This window comes from Leptodactylus fuscus, chromosome 1 (genome assembly GCF_031893055.1).
Source record: "Leptodactylus fuscus isolate aLepFus1 chromosome 1, aLepFus1.hap2, whole genome shotgun sequence".
Classification (NCBI taxonomy): Eukaryota; Metazoa; Chordata; class Amphibia; order Anura; family Leptodactylidae; genus Leptodactylus; species Leptodactylus fuscus.
This window is the reverse complement of record NC_134265.1, coordinates 86,840,322-86,859,456: the sequence shown is the minus strand read 5'-3', so window position 1 is coordinate 86,859,456 and position 19,135 is coordinate 86,840,322. Positions and strand designations below refer to the sequence as shown.

At 42.6% G+C, this 19,135-nt stretch overlaps 1 protein-coding gene across 1 annotated transcript in view; it reads left to right on the top strand.

Annotated features, from left to right (window-relative positions):
- The window catches only part of SUSD2 (sushi domain containing 2), a 132,890-nt gene that overhangs the window by 16,872 nt on the left and 96,883 nt on the right, over positions 1–19,135 (top strand). Inside the window, exon 2 of the mRNA XM_075273147.1 lies at positions 11,395–11,599. Coding sequence (XP_075129248.1) covers positions 11,395–11,599 — 205 coding nt within the window. The remainder of the gene's footprint in view (positions 1–11,394; positions 11,600–19,135) is intronic.

Below are 19,135 nucleotides of genomic sequence, written 5' to 3'. Positions count from 1 at the left end.
CATGTTACTTATTGAAATTTTAAAAGATGGATTGAGAATAAATGTCTGAAAGATGCAGGTCCCAGCTTAAGGACATGCACTTATTGCCAAAACAGGGTTCCCCATACTCAGTGCCACCTGGATGAAGAGGTGGCTGGGATTTCAGAATTAGGCAACCTTGCTAAATTGTGTCTAATGCTACTAGAAGTAAGTATGAGTTACAAGATCGGCACAGTACAGTGGGATAAATTGTCCCCGAAAGTTGGGAGTTATACAAGCTGAGCTTGTTTGATTCCGTTATCCCAGCCATCTCTGGCCACTGCATCCAGGGTGGGATACCAGTGGTCTGAAATCTTTGTACAATCTTTAGATCCATGTTTAAATTTTGTGGAAGGGAATGAGAACTATTAAAGAGCAGGCCAGAAATGAGAACCATATTTTAAAAATTCACATACTACTGCTATGTTTACATGGACACATTTATCGGTCTGTGAGACAATGTCACAGGCAGCACATGGATGAAATCCATATGCCATCTTTGACCTCCACATACTAATACATTTAATAAATGAACCTGGGCCACAAAACAAACAGTAATAGGATCTGTCTTGAGTTCTGTCACTAGGCGCACGGCCCCCTACACAGTGTAATTGCTTGTATTACATTTTTTCCTCCTCTCTGACAGTAGAGAGAGAAAGGAAAAACTGCCTGCTTGAATTAGCACCAATACTGCCGTGAACACACATCTTTATTAGCTAACAAATTCCCTTTACAAACAGCTTGTATTATTGTTTGGCTACTATATCTCTTTTAGCAGGGAGAAAGTAAAGTACTTCAGTGATTCAAGTCCTCTCCTGTTCTGAAATAAATGATGTATATAGCCTGGGTGAACGATTGCGTAAGCTCTATTTTAATTATAGGTTAAAAACCTTAATTTACACAATGAGATTCACCCCCTAAAATGTTTGTAAGTGAATTGCCGGAAATACATGTTATCAATTCAGTTGATTTTACACCAATTAAAGAGTATAAATAAAGGCTGAGGCCTGGTACACATCTGCATTTAGTATTCCTTTCAGGGAGTCCGCATGGGGCCCCCCGAATGGAATACCGAATGCATTGACAAGCACACGTTCCCCATAGACTATAATGGGGTCCGTGTATTTTCCATGCCTTTTCCGCACGAGTCATATGGAGAGGAAAGTAGTTCATGAAGCACTTAACGCTCTGCATGTTCTTTGTGGACACTGTGGACATTATAGTCTATGGGGCCCATGTACTTTCAATGCTCACCGCTTGTCAATGCATTTGGTATTCCATTTGGGGGGTCCCCATGCGGACTCCTCGAACAGAATACTGAAAACAGATGTGAACCAGGCCTTATATGTATAAAGTACATGCCAGAGTAATACATAAAGCTAATTTATTCTGCAAGGAAAAATTATTCAATTTTCCAGCAAATTTTGCTTCAATTCCTTGAGATTTCCAAGCACTTTTCTTGCAGTCATTTATTAGAAATCTTCAGTGTTTACCTCTCTGATCATACGATGACAGCTTGTTTGGCAAAGTTTATATGAAGGACACAATGCCTTTGGTCAGTGTAGAAATATACTGCTTTGGCAGAGTGAAGGAGCCAAATTGTGTATTGTTATCCTAAAAAGGAAATGGCAAGATTTCTTTGATTCTAAGAAGAAATGCCAATTTAAATTTTATGGATGTGTAAAAGGTCACAGGTTTTCTCTTAAAGGATAAACCCCCACGTGATGTAACACGGTCAGGCCACCACCTGTCTCAGGATCAGCCACTTGGCAGAATAAAGTGATATAACTGATATTTATAGAAGTCACCTGAAAATATTGCGTTATAACTTATTACAGTCCCATTATAGTAACTCTACATCACGTATACTTTTAATATAAGTATTTATAAAATGAGCAGTTTTGGCCCAATGTTTTACTTCACAATTCACATCATTAACCACAGCACATGCCATAAATTCATTCTGTCACAAGTTAAAACAGCAATTTCAGGCTTATGCACCTTGGATACCCAGTGCAATAAACAGACATTTAAGCTGAAGTCAGCTGGATAAGCAGCACATGCTTTCCTTGCTACAATGACCTGCTATGCCATTCACTATGTCATACAACACTGTGGATGACATTCATTCTGAGGAGTAAACAGCAACTTGAAAAGTTTAAGAGGAATTTTAGCATCAAATGTTATTGTAGTGAAACTAAAAGGCCGAAAGCCAACCTGTTATTCTGCAATGTTGATCCAGAGGAATACAACACAACCTCTTTTAGGTAGTTGCCGATTGTTGCAGTGCTAATACAGTAATATATAGCCATGGACCAATTGCTAATCAATGGAAGATTGCTTGTACTCCTATATATCCCCCATAAAGGGTTTATTACACAAAAATTACTTGGTGTCTATCTGTAGTATAGATTCCTAAGAATGTGGGTGTTTTATCCCGATCAGTAATGTAGCCTCAGCTGACAGAAATGTGCCCCCGATCCATTAATTTCAACCGGAAAGATGGAGATAACCAAAGCACTTGCCAATCTCCAACACTCCCCCTGAAACAAATGGAGAAGGGGTTTGTCTGCATTGACTGTGGCTACAACACCGTTCTCGGGGTCAATTTGCTATTTATACTCTCTCCCATGTATGGAGCATAAATAATATCCGTGAAATATCCCCCTTAACTTAGCTCAAACTTGGTTAACAACTTCAATGTCTCATTTAAGCACAAAATTCTTAAAAAGGTTCAACTCACAACACAGACCTGGTAACCATACATAGGGACTCTGTGATACAGAATTACAAACTAATTTTGTCTTGAAAAGCTAATTATAATTGTCACACACATTCAGTCACTTCCAGCCAAAAGGAAAGCTAAGAAAGAACACATCTGCACACATAACCTTGTTGGCTATTTCAATGATGTGTACTGATGTAGCAAAATTTATCTTCACAACTGTGGCACAGACTGTTAACTCTCTCAATGGGTTTTCAATGGCTTTTGTCGGCTTCTATTATAAGATATTTGGCTATGTTCACAATGCCTTTGATAATGTTCATTGCTGTCATCTGTCGTAGGATGACGGCAACGGACATTAACTGTAGTAGAGTAACGGACACAGATTGAGCCCCCTCCTTCTCTGTCCATACCAAATTGACTCTAATGCAAACAACATGATGGATACTTTCTTCTGCCTTTATTTACTCTTGTAACAGAAGAAAAAGCCCTGCAAGCATGTCTTATTCTTACGTCAGAAAACTAAAAAACATGATGGAAGAAATCTTTTGTCATGTTTTTTACATTGGGGTGAATGCAGACGGATGCCTGATTGACAGATCTCTATATGCAACTGTCATTTAATGTCCATTGATCTCATCCTGTAACGGATCAGAGCAACAGATATTAAATAACGGTAGTGTGAAGCTACCCTTAATCTGTAGAAAGTTATTTTGTTGCAGAAAGTCTAGTTATACATTGCCACATTTGTGTAAAACAATAGATTGTGACCAATAACAGTAAGGATCTATGTAGGAGGAAAACTACAAAAGTGAAATGTGGTGTTTAATTTGCTGATGGAAGGTGAAGGCTGACGTGTGACTTGTGGTTTGCACCTGCCGACAGGTACTATTATTAAGCTTTACATCTACACAACCACATCATTGACTAGTATCTGTGTAAGAGGGAATCAAACATGAACTGAAAGAAAACACCAAGACAAATAGTAGGAATCTAACATTGTTCACATATACTAGAAGGGTAGGATAATGTGGGTTGTGTACAGTAGTTTGTACCTCCACTAATGCCTTAATCTTAGATTCTCAGCTGGATTAACATTTCCGAATTTTTGTGTCATCGTAGGAACAGAATAGAAATAGCTGGTGTAGACTTCAGGCCTCATTTATGCCAATGTACTGCTGAAAATGGTTATAGAGTAGGTGACCATGCCCTCAATACTGCCCATGTTACCATCCCTTTTGGGAAGGTGATGAGGTTAGCATAAAATTGCCACTTGCGATCATTTTTGCTGCATTTTGAAAATGTGCAAACCCGACAAATGGTGAAAATAGTTAATAAATGTTCCCTGTGCTATAACGGGGTCCATTGTGTTTCCTATATGCTTTGCTATTTTCTCCAGAGTCGCCAACACAGAAACCAGGGCTACAATGTAGCTCAACATCATCACGCAAGTTTATATATACCCAATAAACAGTAGAATGAGAATATGCTTAAGATAATGCCACCTCTAGACCATTACTTCTAATATGTACACTGTAATAATGTAGATGCTGTATACATACTGTAATCTTATCCATGAAGACAATGGAAACAAATATTCCACCCCTTTGTCACAATGCCCAGTCTGAGCCAACTGTATGTCATGCTTCTACTATAAAGCAGAGATGTCATCTTTTATCAGTTCATGTCAGATAACATCCCAAGTGCTCAGGGTTCAAAATCCTCACAAATGCTTGGATATAAACAACTGTGTGATGTAACATGGCCCTAAAACATATCTGTTTGTCATTTTATCGTACCCAGGAACATTGCTAGCAGGCCTACTGCAGTGTCTTGCAAGTAGATAGTATACCTTAGATTGGGCACATTAAGAATCATTCCCATGTCAGAGTAATAAGATATACTGAATATTTATGAACAGGTATGGTAGGTGTTTCACAATGCTATGATTATTGTCCTTGAAGAAACTCTTTGACAATAATATATTGTCTTATTGTATTCATTTATAGTGCTCAGAGCTTCAATCCCATGAGACAAGATGAATTGGTTAGGGTTAAACCTGAAGTTTGTGTTGCTAAATAGTTGTAGTATCACTTCTTGTAGTAGAGCTATTTGGTGACAGGACTTTACTGCTGAATTACCATTTGCATGTCCTTTAAAGAAGGACTGTGGAAGGGGCTTGTAACACCCTGAACTCTAAAAGGGTACTGTCTCTATCCTTCATCTTTATCTTTTATTAGACAGGTCCCTTAGGACCTTAGTAAATGTGTGTAAATTATCTGGTGGCTTAGTTGTTTGTAGTCAATAATAATAGTATTTGCCAGGATCCTCTATCCAGCTACTGCACCTTTGACCTTACCGTTGTAACAGGAGACTCCCTGCTGTTCCCTGTTTGTAGTAGAACAAAACAACTGTCAATCTTCCCTAGGCTAAGTACACTGCATTGGTTTCCAACCAAAGATGATGAGGAGGATAATAATAATAATAATACATTTTATTTATATAGCTCCAACATATTCCGCAGCGCTGTACAATTTGTAGGGTTCAAATACAGACAGAAAGATACATTACAAAGAAAGTCATTTCACACAATGGGACTGAGGGCCCTGCTCGCAAGAGCTTACAATCTATGAGGTAGAGGGGGTGACACAAGAGGTAGCAGGGGTGGCATTGCTTATACAGAGGTGAGACAATATTGTAATAGAGGTGACTGTCATTACACAAACGTAAAACTTTATGACCCATCACCAGTCGTGACAATTAACATGTGGATGGAGCTTGGACATATAAAGTTAGCCTGAAATGGCATCATATCATGTGGGATAATGTGGGAGCGGGGACAGAGGAGGGTTTGAATTTTAGGGATTCTTATTACAGTACGGAAGAGTTTACATTAGGAATTGTGATAGGCCTGTCTGAAAAGATGTGTCTTTAGTTTGTGCTTGAAGCTGTAGAAATTGGGAGTTAAACTGATTGTCCAGGATAGAGCATTCCAGAGAATTGGTGCAACTTGGGAGGAGTCTTGTATACGAGCGTGGGATGCTGTGATAATAGAGGATATAAGTGTTAGGTCATTGAATGAACGGAGAGCACGGGTCGGGCAGTAGACAGAGATGAGGGAGGAAATGTATGGAGGTGCGGCATTATGGAGAGCCTTGTGGATGAGAGTGATAACTTTATATTTTATTCTATAATGAATAGGCAGCCAATGTAGCGACTGGCGCAGACCAGAGGCATCGCTGTAGCGTCTAGCCTGATAGATGAGCCTGGCCGCTGCATTCAGAATAGATTGTAGAGGGCAGAGTTTAGTAAAGGAGTTACAGTAGTCAAGGCGAGAATGAATCAGAGACAATAAGTGTCTTTAATGTATCTCAGGTAAGGAAAGGGCATATTCTGGAGATGTTTTTGAGGTGGAGGTGACATGAGTGTGCAAGTGATTCAATATGAGGGGTGAAGGAAAGGTTTGCGTCAAACATAACCCCGAGGCAGCGGGCCTGCTGCCTAGGAGTTATAGTAAGGCCTGAGACTGCAATGGATATATTAGAGACAGATCTATTAGATGGTGGAAACAGTGGTAGTTTAGTCTTAGAGAGATTTAGTTTCAGATAGAGCGAAGACATGATATTTGAGAAAGCAGAAAGACAGTCACTGGTGTTCTGTATTAGTACAGGGGTGATGACATGGGAAGATGTGTATAATTGGGTGTCATCAGCATAAAGATGGTACCGGAAGCAAAATCTGGCAATGGTTTGTCCAATGGGGGCTGTGTAGAGAGGAAAGAGCAGGGGGCCTAGGACCAAGCCCTGAGGAACCCCAACAGCAAGGGAAAGAGGGGAGGAAACAGAGCCCGCAAATGATACACTGAAAGTGCGGTCTGAGAGATAAGAGGAGAACCAGGAGAGCGCAGTGTACTTGAGGCCGACTGAACGGAGCATAGTGAGTAGGAGATGATGGTCAACAGTGTCAAATGCTGCAGAGAGGTCCAGAAGAATAAGAAGAGAGAAGTCACCATTGGATTTAGCAGTCAGGAGATCATTGGAGACTTTTGTGAGGGCCGTTTCAGTAGAGTGCAGAGCATGGAAACCAGATTGTAAGGGGTCAAGCAGACCTTTTTTTTTCTCTGCACAATTTCTATAACATTATTCATGTCAGTATCATGCAGTAAATGCTACAGACTGACAACAGCAAGATATCAATATATCTTGGCATGAAGGGAAAGATTTCAAACATAGCTAGCGGGCTACCTAAATATTATACAGGCACCACAGATTGACATAGAAATCTTGGGTTCAGATAGGTTAAGAGATGGTGGAATCATAGGAAGTTCAGTATAGAAGAATTTACAAATAGTTAATATTCTATCAAGGGCAGTTTATGATAGGCTTATGGTTAAACGTAACGGCCAATCTGATCACAATAAGCTGCAGCATAAAGCATGTCAAAGGATAAAACAGCAGCTTAACCCCTTTCCGTTGCAGCCTATTTTTAGATTTTAATTTTTAATCCAACTTTCCAAAAGCCATACTTTTTTTGTTCACAGAGCTCTGAGTGCTTCATTTTTGCAGGACAAATTGTGGATCATAATGGTACCATTTTATATAGCATATGAAGTCTTGGAAAGCTGGAAAAAATTCAGAATGAGGTAGAAGAGAAAAACTGTGTTTGCATAACTCTTATGGCTTTTCTTTTTGACAGCATTCACTGTGCAGCCAAAATGAAATGTTACCTGTATTCTATGGGTTGACATGATTACGGTGATACTAAATTTATATAGTTTCCATTACGTTTTTACTCCTGTAAAAATTTTGAAGAAAAAAATTCTTGGAGTCATTAAATTCTGACACCCATATGCTGAATAAGGTGTCTTTTATTTATTTTTTTTTTTTTGCTGAGCCAGATGTACCTTTTTTTTTTTTTTTTTTTAAAAAACATTTTGGGGACTGTTTGATGTTTTATTGCTTTTTATTCAAATTTTTATGGGATCCAAAACAGCAAAAAAGTCATTTGTTTTCTTCTACAGCATAGTTGGGGAATTTAGGATGCAGAGATACCTAGTGTGTGTATGTGTGTGTTTTATGTTACTTATATGTGATCTGCTTTTTTATTTTTTTAATATATATGTTTTTTTACTTTTATTCTTAGACCCCTTGTGGGCACTGAGCCACTGTGTAGACCTGGTGACTATGGTAACTACTTAGTTCCAAGTTTAAAGGGATCCTATCATTAAAGCACTTTTTTTTTCTGCCTACCACGTAGGAATAGCCTTAAGAAAGGCTATTCTTCTCCTACCTTTAGATGTCTTCTCCGCGCCGCCGTTCCGTAGAAATCCCGGTTTTCGTCAGTATGCAAATGAGTTATCTCGCAGCACTGGGGGCGGACCCCAGCACTCAAACAGCACTGGGGGCGTCCCCAATGCTGCAAGAGAACTCTCCAGTGCCACCTCCATCTTCCTCAGGAACATTCTCTTCACGCGTCTTCTTCCGGCGTAGTAGGTCAAACTTGTAGGCCTTGGGCAATTTTTCTTGTGGCTGCAGGCATGCACAATCGGCTCTGCCCGATGCCCAAGGCCTACAAGTTTTATCACCTGCGCTGGAAGAAGACGCGTGAAGAGGACATTCCTGAAGAAGATGGAGGCGGTGCTGGAGACGCCTAAAGGTAGGAGAAGAATAGCTTTTCTTAAGGCTATTCCTACATGGAAGGCAGAAAAAAATGTGTTTTAATGATAGGATCCCTTTAAAGACCCAACATCTGCCATTATAGTACAGTTAAACCAATTACAAGAAAACAAGGAAATTACAACCTGGATTTCAGACTAGATGATCCATATCAGTTTAAAGGATTCTGTTGTTTTTTTTTCTTTAATCCAAAATTAGAGGATTTTTCAATTACACATTTTCTTTACAAAATTCTTTTCATGAATAAAACCAATGTACCCATTGTAAACAGGCAGATGGTAAAGTGGTAGAGGGCAGGTATCTTCCACTGAGGTGGTTGGTATGTACAAGGTGACTGGCTGGAGTATGGGACCAGGAGTTAGGTATTGTTGTAAACCCAGGCCGATACTCCAGTCCTGGTTTTGCTGGCTGACTCAAGTGGTCAGCTATTAAAGCACTGAGGTTGGCCATGGGAGGGGGTGTGGTCGTCTCTTGTAGGAGAAACCTGTTAGACACACTGCCTTATGTATCTGAAGGAGAAAGCCCAAACAAATCACCTGGTGTGTTGGTGAGAAAAACCTTGGAGATTTACTTTCTTGTATCCTGAAGTAAGGACTGTTTATGTTATTTTGATTTATCCTTGTGCTGAAGAAAGCCATATTGTTTTATTTACTGCTGGACTGTCTGAACTGTTTCCAATAAACCTACAAAGGTGAGCTGAACTCCGTTGCCTCGTCTGATTGGCCCAGCAACTTACCTTCTCTGAAGGTCCCGCATTTACACAATGTACTACCCAATGAGGCTCTTACCTCCTTACTGCTGCTTCTTGTGCACGCAGTGTTTCCTGTATAAACAGGAAGTCAAACTTACAATGCAGTCCAATTAGAGCCTCAGTCTCACCTCAATAGACCTTCATTGTGAAGTTGAAATCACATTCATACGGTGAGTGCATTAGAAGAACAGAGAGGAGACCTGTGCTTTGGAGGAGAGCATATAACTTTATAATAAGGCAAGGTTTCCACATTCAGGATTTATTCCATTTTTTTATTGCGGTTTTTGAAACCAAAAACTCAGTGTAGCTCATAAAGGGGGAGAATGCTTATAAGACAGGTGCTACTTCTCTGTTATTCAATACACTGATAATTTTGGCTTCAAAACTGGGAACAAAAAACCTGAACAAACCTGAATGTGAAAACCCAGCCTAAAACTACTAGTAAGTTATTCAATAACATTATACTACTAAATGGCTTGTTTTGAAGCAGGCCAAACATAGTTTTTTGTTGGAGTGCTTCTTTAAGTCATAGCTCTTTTCTCTGCCTTTTACCCATAGATAATGACTTCTATATCATTATTTAGACCACAGATGTTACTGCTTTAATTACTGGAAATCAACATCACATAAACGGTAAGGGTATTATAGCAGTACAATAAAGTGGTCCATGTAGACCTGCAGCCTGTCCACTAGGTATTGACCACACATCACTAACCATTGGAAACAATGGGCTGTGCTGGGAAGCAATTAGAATCTTCCCATGTTATTAATGGAGTTGAATTAACCTTTGTGCTTTGTCTCTTCTGTTGGCACAAATAGATAAAATGTTTAGGACTTTACTTTAATTAAAATAATACAAAGCCTCACCCAAATCCAAAGTACTGGATACCAGTTCATGTGGTTTATGCTGGCAGTAATTCCCACAAATTTCCGAAACCAATTATGAAATAAAGTCATTTACTTCATTTATATAGGCGTGGATACACAAGGGTATTTCTCATCTTTTATTGCGCAAAATAGTCATAAACTTGATAAACTTTCATTTAGTCTGCATGCATGGAGCCTAGGTATAATTAGAGATATATGTACCTTACATGTTCAAGAAAAAACATGGAGTTGTAGTATAAGGCACTAATGCCCTCTGTGGAAAGTTATTAAGGGGTTAAGGTTTAAGAGTTTATTCTGTAGTTTGCTAAGACTGACTTGTGCTGTATGTCCTGTATCATGCTTGGGGTTATACAATGGGTCGTTTCATACAGAAAGTTATATATAATATGTAATATCACAAGCTGAATTTCAGTAAACTACAGAATATGGGGACATTTAACAGGCATATCAATGGCAGGCTACTATTATAGTTTATCTTTATAATCTACATAAAAATGTGATTTCCTTTGGAAACATGAATCTTGTACTAACCATCTTGTACTAACCCTTAGTCATGTTCTACAATATAACCCAGTGCTAAATTCACAGTTCTGCTAGTCACTGGAAACAGTCAGCAAACTTGTCATGTCAGACCCCTAATAGCTTTTTTAACTCTACCAATTTGGGATGCAAATAATGCCATAAAAACTTAAAAAAACAAAACAAAACCCAATTTGGTTATGTTTTTGTGTCATTTCTGTGCTATTAGTTTCACTCTTTGCTTGCTAATAACTGCGATTACATCTACTAGTGGGTGTTATCATCCTGTTTTACAGCTATCGCTCTGAATATGATTGAACTAGTCAAATTTGCCATGGGAAAACTGTAATTGCAGACTGTGGGCCTATGAGCATACTATGGTTCCATGCTTACATATACATATGGGCCTCAACGTAAAATTTGTAATGGGGCCCTTACCAGCCTTGTGCCATTTGGAATAGTTGTATGCTTTATGTGGCAGAGGGAGCTTTGTGGCCCCCTCAGGGTTCAGGGCCTGGTAGTGACCTCAGAGTTGTATAGTGCTGCAGTACCATAGACTTCTATAAGAGTGTACAGTGTTGTCTTATGCCTTCAGTTGAATATGGAGTCCTCCACAGGTTTCACTTGGAGTCACACTGTAGCAGACAGGTGTTACTAAAGTCTTCTACCCTATCAGTACTTCATATAACTATAATTCTGAAATGTACTCTAATATCTATGGTATTTATCTGTTGTTACAAGACAACACCTTTTAACAATGTTACAATAAACTGCATATTCTGGAAGTTCTGAAATAAAACATATATTTTTATCCATAGGTGAATTAGAATCTTGCCAGTCTCAATGTGGTAGTCTCCTCCTGAACTGCTCCTGCCATGCAAGCTGCTTGAATTTAGGAACGTGCTGTACAGATTATCAAAAATTATGTCTCCGGATTTCTCCCCACTCAGGGACTTTAATGGGAGGGAAAGATTTTACTGTTCTAGATGTAAAGTTTGGTACAATGGCACATGTGATTTGCAGGTAAGTTAAAAAAAAAATTAAGCTGAAAGTAAAATTCATACTCTGAGAAACCTTTTTATTTCTAAACCTAAATACAGTAGTCCCAAACCATCTTAGTATCTTAAAGAGGACCTTTCATGGGTTTGGGCACAGGCAGTTCAATATGCTGCTGGAAAGCCGATAGTGCGCTGAATTCAGCGCACTGTTGGCTTTCCTGATCTGTGCCCCGGGTAAAGAGCTATGGGTGCCGGTACCGTAGCTCTTTACAGTCAAAAGGGCGTTCCTGACAGTCTGTCGGAAACATCCTTCTCCACAGCAGCGCCTATCGCGCTGTAGAGTGTGAGTGGGGAGGAAAGCCCCATCCCTCTCCTCACAGTGCTCATCCATAGACGAGTATTATCAGGAGGGGAGGGAGGTGTTCCTCCCAGCTCTCTCAGTACAGCGCTATTTGGCACTGCTGTGGAGAAGGACGTTCCTGACAGACTGTCAGGAACGCCCTTTTGACTGTAAAGAGCTACGGTACCGGCACCCATAGCTCTTCACCTGGGGCACAGATCGGGAAAGCCGACAGTGCGCTGAATTCAGCGCACTGTTGGCTTTCCAGCAGTATATAGAACTGCCTGTGCCCAAACCCATGAAAGGTCCTCTTTAACAGTGGTGCAAATATCCTTATCACCTGCATAGATGTAGCAAGAAATGATAAGATTGTAGACACCACTGGAGGGCGCTAATATTCTGTTTACAGATTAAACTCAATAACATTATGCATTTATGGTGTATTATACTATATACTAAATCAGTCTTTATGTTTAACTGCATTGCACTACTTTACATTATAACTTATAGTTTAATACTTTACTTTGATTTCCGCTTGCTTTCATTCAATGGAAAATCCCTTTTTCAAAACCTGTCTTGACCTGGTCTTGCCCAAAACAGTATAACAGTTGTATTTGGCCTATGTTTTCTTAGCTGTCCTATATGAGTGTAAATGGTTATTGTCATCTCAGCCTTTTAACCTTCTAACAGTCACTTTAAATTTGCAAAAATCTTCTCAAAACTGTCACTTTTTTTTAAAGATTTTGAATTTAGGGGTCAAATAAATATTGCTGGCCTTATGTGTAGAGATGAGCGAACAGTGTTCTATCGAACTCATGTTCGATCGGATATTAGGCTGTTCGGCATGTTCGAATCGAATCGAACACCGCGTGGTAAAGTGCGCCATTACTCGATTCCCCTCCCACCTTCCCTGGCGCCTTTTTTGCTCCAATAACAGCGCTGGGTAGGTGGGACAGGAACTACGACACCGGTGACGTTGAAAAAAGTAGGCAAAACCCATTGGCTGCCGAAAACATGTGACCTCTAATTTAAAAGAACAGCGACGCCCAGCTTCGCGTCATTCTGAGCTTGCAATTCACCGAGGACGGAGGTTTCCGTCCAGCTAGCTAGGGCTTAGATTCTGGGTAGGCAGGGACAGGCTAGGATAGGAAGGAGAAGACAACCAACAGCTCTTGTAAGAGCTAAATTCCAGGGAGAAGCTTGTCAGTGTAACGTGGCACTGACGGGCTCAATCGCCGCAACCCAGCTTTCCCAGGATCCTGAATGGAATACACTGTCAGTGTATTCCCGTATACCCGATATATACCCCGATACCCGTTCCAACGGTGTGCCCCCCCACCTTCACCCCAGAAATACCCTGCAAGTCCCCTAGCAATAGAATTGGGGCTATATACACCCACAATTTTTACTACTGGTATACAGTGCCATTGTCTGACTGGGAATTCAAAGAATATATTGGGAATACAAATACCCTCATTTCTTGCTACTGCCATATAGTGCCAGTTTCTGACTGGTAATTCAAAGAATATATTGGGGTTACGTGCACCCACAATTTTTACTACTGGTATACAGTGCCATTGTCTGACTGGGAATTCAAAGAATATATTGGGAATACAAATACCCTCATTTCTTGCTACTGCCATATAGTGCCAGTGTCTGACTGGGAATTCAAAGAATATATTGGGGTTACGTGCACCCACAATTTTTACTACTGGTATACAGTGCCATTGTCTGACTGGGAATTCAAAGAGTATATTGGGAATACAAATACCCTCATTTCTTGCTACTGCCATATAGTGCCAGTTTCTGACTGGGAATTCAAAGAATATATTGGGGTTACGTGCACCCACAATTTTTACTACTGGTATACAGTGCCATTGTCTGACTGGGAATTCAAAGAATATATTGGGGTTATAAATACCCTCATTTCTTGCTACTGCCATATAGTGCCAGTTTCTGACTGGTAATTCAAAGAATATATTGGGGTTACGTGCACCCACAATTTTTACTACTGGTATACAGTGCCATTGTCTGACTGGGAATTCAAAGAGTATATTGGGAATACAAATACCCTCATTTCTTGCTACTGCCATATAGTGCCAGTGTCTGACTGGGAATTCAAAGAATATATTGGGGTTACGTGCACCCACAATTTTTACTACTGGTATACAGTGCCATTGTCTGACTGGGAATTCAAAGAGTATATTGGGAATACAAATACCCTCATTTCTTGCTACTGCCATATAGTGCCAGTTTCTGACTGGGAATTCAAAGAATATATTGGGGTTACGTGCACCCACAATTTTTACTACTGGTATACAGTGCCATTGTCTGACTGGGAATTCAAAGAGTATATTGGGAATACAAATACCCTCATTTCTTGCTACTGCCATATAGTGCCAGTTTCTGACTGGGAATTCAAAGAATATATTGGGGTTATAAATACCCTCATTTCTTGCTACTGCCATATAGTGCCAGTTTCTGACTGGTAATTCAAAGAATATATTGGGGTTACGTGCACCCACAATTTTTACTACTGGTATACAGTGCCATTGTCTGACTGGGAATTCAAAGAGTATATTGGGAATACAAATACCCTCATTTCTTGCTACTGCCATATAGTGCCAGTGTCTGACTGGGAATTCAAAGAATATATTGGGGTTACGTGCACCCACAATTTTTACTACTGGTATACAGTGCCATTGTCTGACTGGGAATTCAAAGAGTATATTGGGAATACAAATACCCTCATTTCTTGCTACTGCCATATAGTGCCAGTGTCTGACTGGGAATTCAAAGAATATATTGGGGTTACGTGCACCCACAATTTTTACTACTGGTATACAGTGCCATTGTCTGACTGGGAATTCAAAGAGTATATTGGGAATACAAATACCCTCATTTCTTGCTACTGCCATATAGTGCCAGTTTCTGACTGGGAATTCAAAGAATATATTGGGGTTACGTGCACCCACAATTTTTACTACTGGTATACAGTGCCATTGTCTGACTGGGAATTCAAAGAGTATATTGGGAATACAAATACCCTCATTTCTTGCTACTGCCATATAGTGCCAGTGTCTGACTGGGAATTCAAAGAATATATTGGGGTTACGTGCACCCACAATTTTTACTACTGGTATACAGTGCCATTGTCTGACTGGGAATTCAAAGAGTATATTGGGAATACAAATACCCTCATTTCTTGCTACTGCCATATAGTGCCAGTTTCTGACTGGGAATTCAAAGAATATATTGGGGTTACGTGCACCCACAATTTTTACTACTGGTATACAGTGCCATTGTCTGACTGGGAATTCAAAGAATATATTGGGGTTATAAATACCCTCATTTCTTGCTACTGCCATATAGTGCCAGTTTCTGACTGGGAATTCAAAGAATATATTGGGGTTACGTGCACCCACAATTTTTACTACTGGTATACAGTGCCATTGTCTGACTGGGAATTCAAAGAATATATTGGGGTTATAAATACCCTCATTTCTTGCTACTGCCATATAGTGCCAGTTTCTGACTGGTAATTCAAAGAATATATTGGGGTTACGTGCACCCACAATTTTTACTACTGGTATACAGTGCCATTGTCTGACTGGGAATTCAAAGAATATATTGGGAATACAAATACCCTCATTTCTTGCTACTGCCATATAGTGCCAGTGTCTGACTGGGAATTCAAAGAATATATTGGGGTTACGTGCACCCACAATTTTTACTACTGGTATACAGTGCCATTGTCTGACTGGGAATTCAAAGAGTATATTGGGAATACAAATACCCTCATTTCTTGCTACTGCCATATAGTGCCAGTTTCTGACTGGGAATTCAAAGAATATATTGGGGTTACGTGCACCCACAATTTTTACTACTGGTATACAGTGCCAATTTCTAACTAGGAATTCAAAATGCGCAAGGCTCCCGGAAAGGGACGTGGACGAGGCCGTGGGCGAGGTCGGGGGAATGGTTCTGGGGAGCAAGGTAGCAGTGAAGCCACAGGGCGTCCCGTGCCTACTCCTGTGGGGCAGCAAGCATTGCGCCACTCCACAGTGCCAGGGTTGCTTGCCACATTAACTAAACTGCAGGGTACAAACCTTAGTAGGCCCGAGAACCAGGAACAGGTCTTGCAATGGCTGTCAGAGAACGCTTACAGCACATTGTCCAGCAGCCAGTCAGACTCTGCCTCCTCTCCTCCTATTACCCAACAGTCTTGTCTTCCTTCCTCCCAAAATTCCGAAGCTTTACAGAACAATAACCCAAACTGTCCCTGCTCCCCAGAGCTGTTCTCCGCTCCTTTCATTGTCCCTCAACCTGCCTCTCCACGTCACGATTCCACGAACCTAACAGAGGAGCATCTGTATCCAGATGCTCAAACACTAGAGTCTCCTCCATCTCCGTTCGATTTGGTGGTGGATGACCAGCAACCCACCCTCATCGACGATGATGTGACGCAGTTGCCGTCAGGGCATCCAGTTGACCGGCGCATTGTGCGGGAGGAGGAGATGAGACAGGAGTTGGAAGAGGAAGTGGTGGATGATGAGGACACTGACCCGACCTGGACAGGGGGGATGTCAAGCGGGGAAAGTAGTGTGGATGTTGAGGCAGGTGCAGCACCAAAAAGGGTAGCTAGAGGCAGAGGCAGAGGTCAGCAGCTTAGGCGAAGCCAGGCCACACCCGGAATCTCCCAAGATGTTCCAGTTCGTACCCAGCCCCGAAAAACTCCCACCTCGAGGGCACGTTTCTCGAAGGTGTGGAGTTTTTTCAAGGAATGCGCCGAGGACAGATATAGTGTTGTCTGCACAATTTGCCTCTCGAAATTGATTAGGGGCTCTGAGAAGAGCAACCTGTCCACCACTTCAATGCGCCGTCATTTGGAATCCAAGCACTGGAATCAGTGGCAGGCAGCAACGGCAGGACAAAGGCCGACTGCCGTTCACGCCACTGCCACTGCCTCTGCCTCTGCCTCTGCCACTGCCACTGCTGACTGTGCTGGCGATGCACTCCAGAGGACGAGCCAGGACACCACTTCATCTGCCTCCGCCACTTTGTTGACTTCTACCTCATCCTCCCCTGGTCCTGTCTTATCTCCTTCTCCTGCACCATCAAAGGCACCATCAGGCGTTTCTTTACAACAACCCACCATCTCTCAGACATTGGAGCGGCGGCAGAAATACACTGCTAACCACCCACACGCGCAAGCCTTGAACGCCAACATCGCTAAACTGCTGGCCCAGGAGATGTTGGCGTTCCGGCTTGTTGAAACTCCCGCCTTCCTGGACCTGATGGCAACTGCGGCACCTCGCTATGCCGTCCCTAGCCGTCACTACTTCTCCCGGTGTGCCGTCCCCGCCTTGCACCAGCACGTGTCACTCAACATCAGGCGGGCCCTTAGTTCCGCGCTTTGCACAAAGGTCCACTTGACCACCGACGCGTGGACAAGTGCATGCGGACAGGGACGCTACATTTCACTGACGGCACACTGGGTGAATGTAGTTGAGGCTGGGACTGCTTCCCAAACTGGCCCGGTGTACCTCGTCTCCCCGCCTAACATTCCTGGCAGGGACACGAGAAGAACACCCCCCTCCTCCTCCTCCTCCTCTACCGCCTCCTCCTCCGCCACCGCCTCCTCCTCCGCCACCGCCTCCTCCTCCGCTGTTAGATTGACCCCAGCTACGAGTTGGAAACGTTGCAGCACTGGCGTTGGTAGACGTCAGCAGGCTGTGCTGAAGCTGATCAGCTTGGGGGACAGACAGCACACTGCCTCCGAGGTGAGGGATGCCCTCCTCGATGAGACGGCAATATGGTTTGAGCCGCTGCACCTGGGCCCAGGCATGGTCGTTTGTGATAACGGCCGGAACCTGGTAGCAGCTCTGGAGCTTGCCGGACTCCAACATGTTCCATGCCTGGCCCACGTCTTCAACCTAGTGGTGCAACGTTTCCTAAAGAGCTACCCCAATGTTCCAGAGCTACTGGTGAAAGTGCGGCGCATGTGCGCCCACTTTCGCAAGTCGACAGTAGCCGCTGCTAGCTTAAAATCTCTCCAGCAACGCCTGCATGTGCCACAACACCGGCTTTTGTGCGACGTCCCCACACGCTGGAACTCAACGTTTCAGATGTTGAATAGAGTGGTTGAGCAGCAGAGACCTTTGATGGAATACCAGCTACAAAACCCTAGGGTGCCACAAAGTCAGCTGCCTCAGTTTCACATCCATGAGTGGCCATGGATGAGAGACCTTTGTGACATCCTACGGGTCTTTGAGGAGTCCACAAGGAGGGTGAGCTCTGAGGATGCGATGGTGAGCCTTACAATCCCGCTCTTGTGTGTTCTGAGAGAATCCCTGATTGACATCAGGGATAACTCAGATCACACAGAGGAGTTAGGGATAGCATCCGATCCGTCACAGCTGGAGAGTAGGTCCACACATCTGTCCGCTTCACTGCGTTTAATGGAGGAGGAGGAGGAGGAGGAGGAGGAAGAAGAGTTGTCCGATGATGTGATGGTGATACAGGAGGCTTCCGGGCAACTTCGAATCGTCCCATTGTTGCAGCGCGGATGGGTAGACATGGAGGATGAGGAGGAAATGGAGATTGAACTTTCCGGTGGGGCCAGAGGAGTCATGCCAACTAACACTGTGGCAGACATGGCTGAGTTCATGTTGGGGTGCTTTACAACCGACAAGCGTATTGTCAAAATCATGGAGGACAACCAGTACTGGATCTTTGCTATCCTTGACCCCCGGTATAAAAACAACATCTCGTCTTTTATTCCGGTAGAGGGGAGGGCCAATCGCATCAATGCTTGCCACAGGCAATTGGTGCAGAATATGATGGAGATGTTTCCAGCATGTGACGTTGGCGGCAGGGAGGGCAGTTCCTCCAGTAGGCAACCAAGTTCTCACCGGTCCACACAAACGAGGGGCACACTGTCTAAGGTCTGGGACACCTTGATGGCACCCCCTCGCCAAAGTGCCGCCACGGAGGGTCCTAGTGTCACCAGGCGTGAGAAGTATAGGCGCATGTTGCGGGAATACCTTTCCGACCACAGCCCTGTCCTCTCCGACCCCTCTGCGCCCTACACGTATTGGGTGTCGAAGTTGGACCTGTGGCTTGAACTTGCCCTATATGCCTTGGAGGTGCTGTCCTGTCCTGCCGCCAGCGTCCTATCTGAGAGGGTGTTCAGTGCAGCCGGTGGCATCATCACTGACA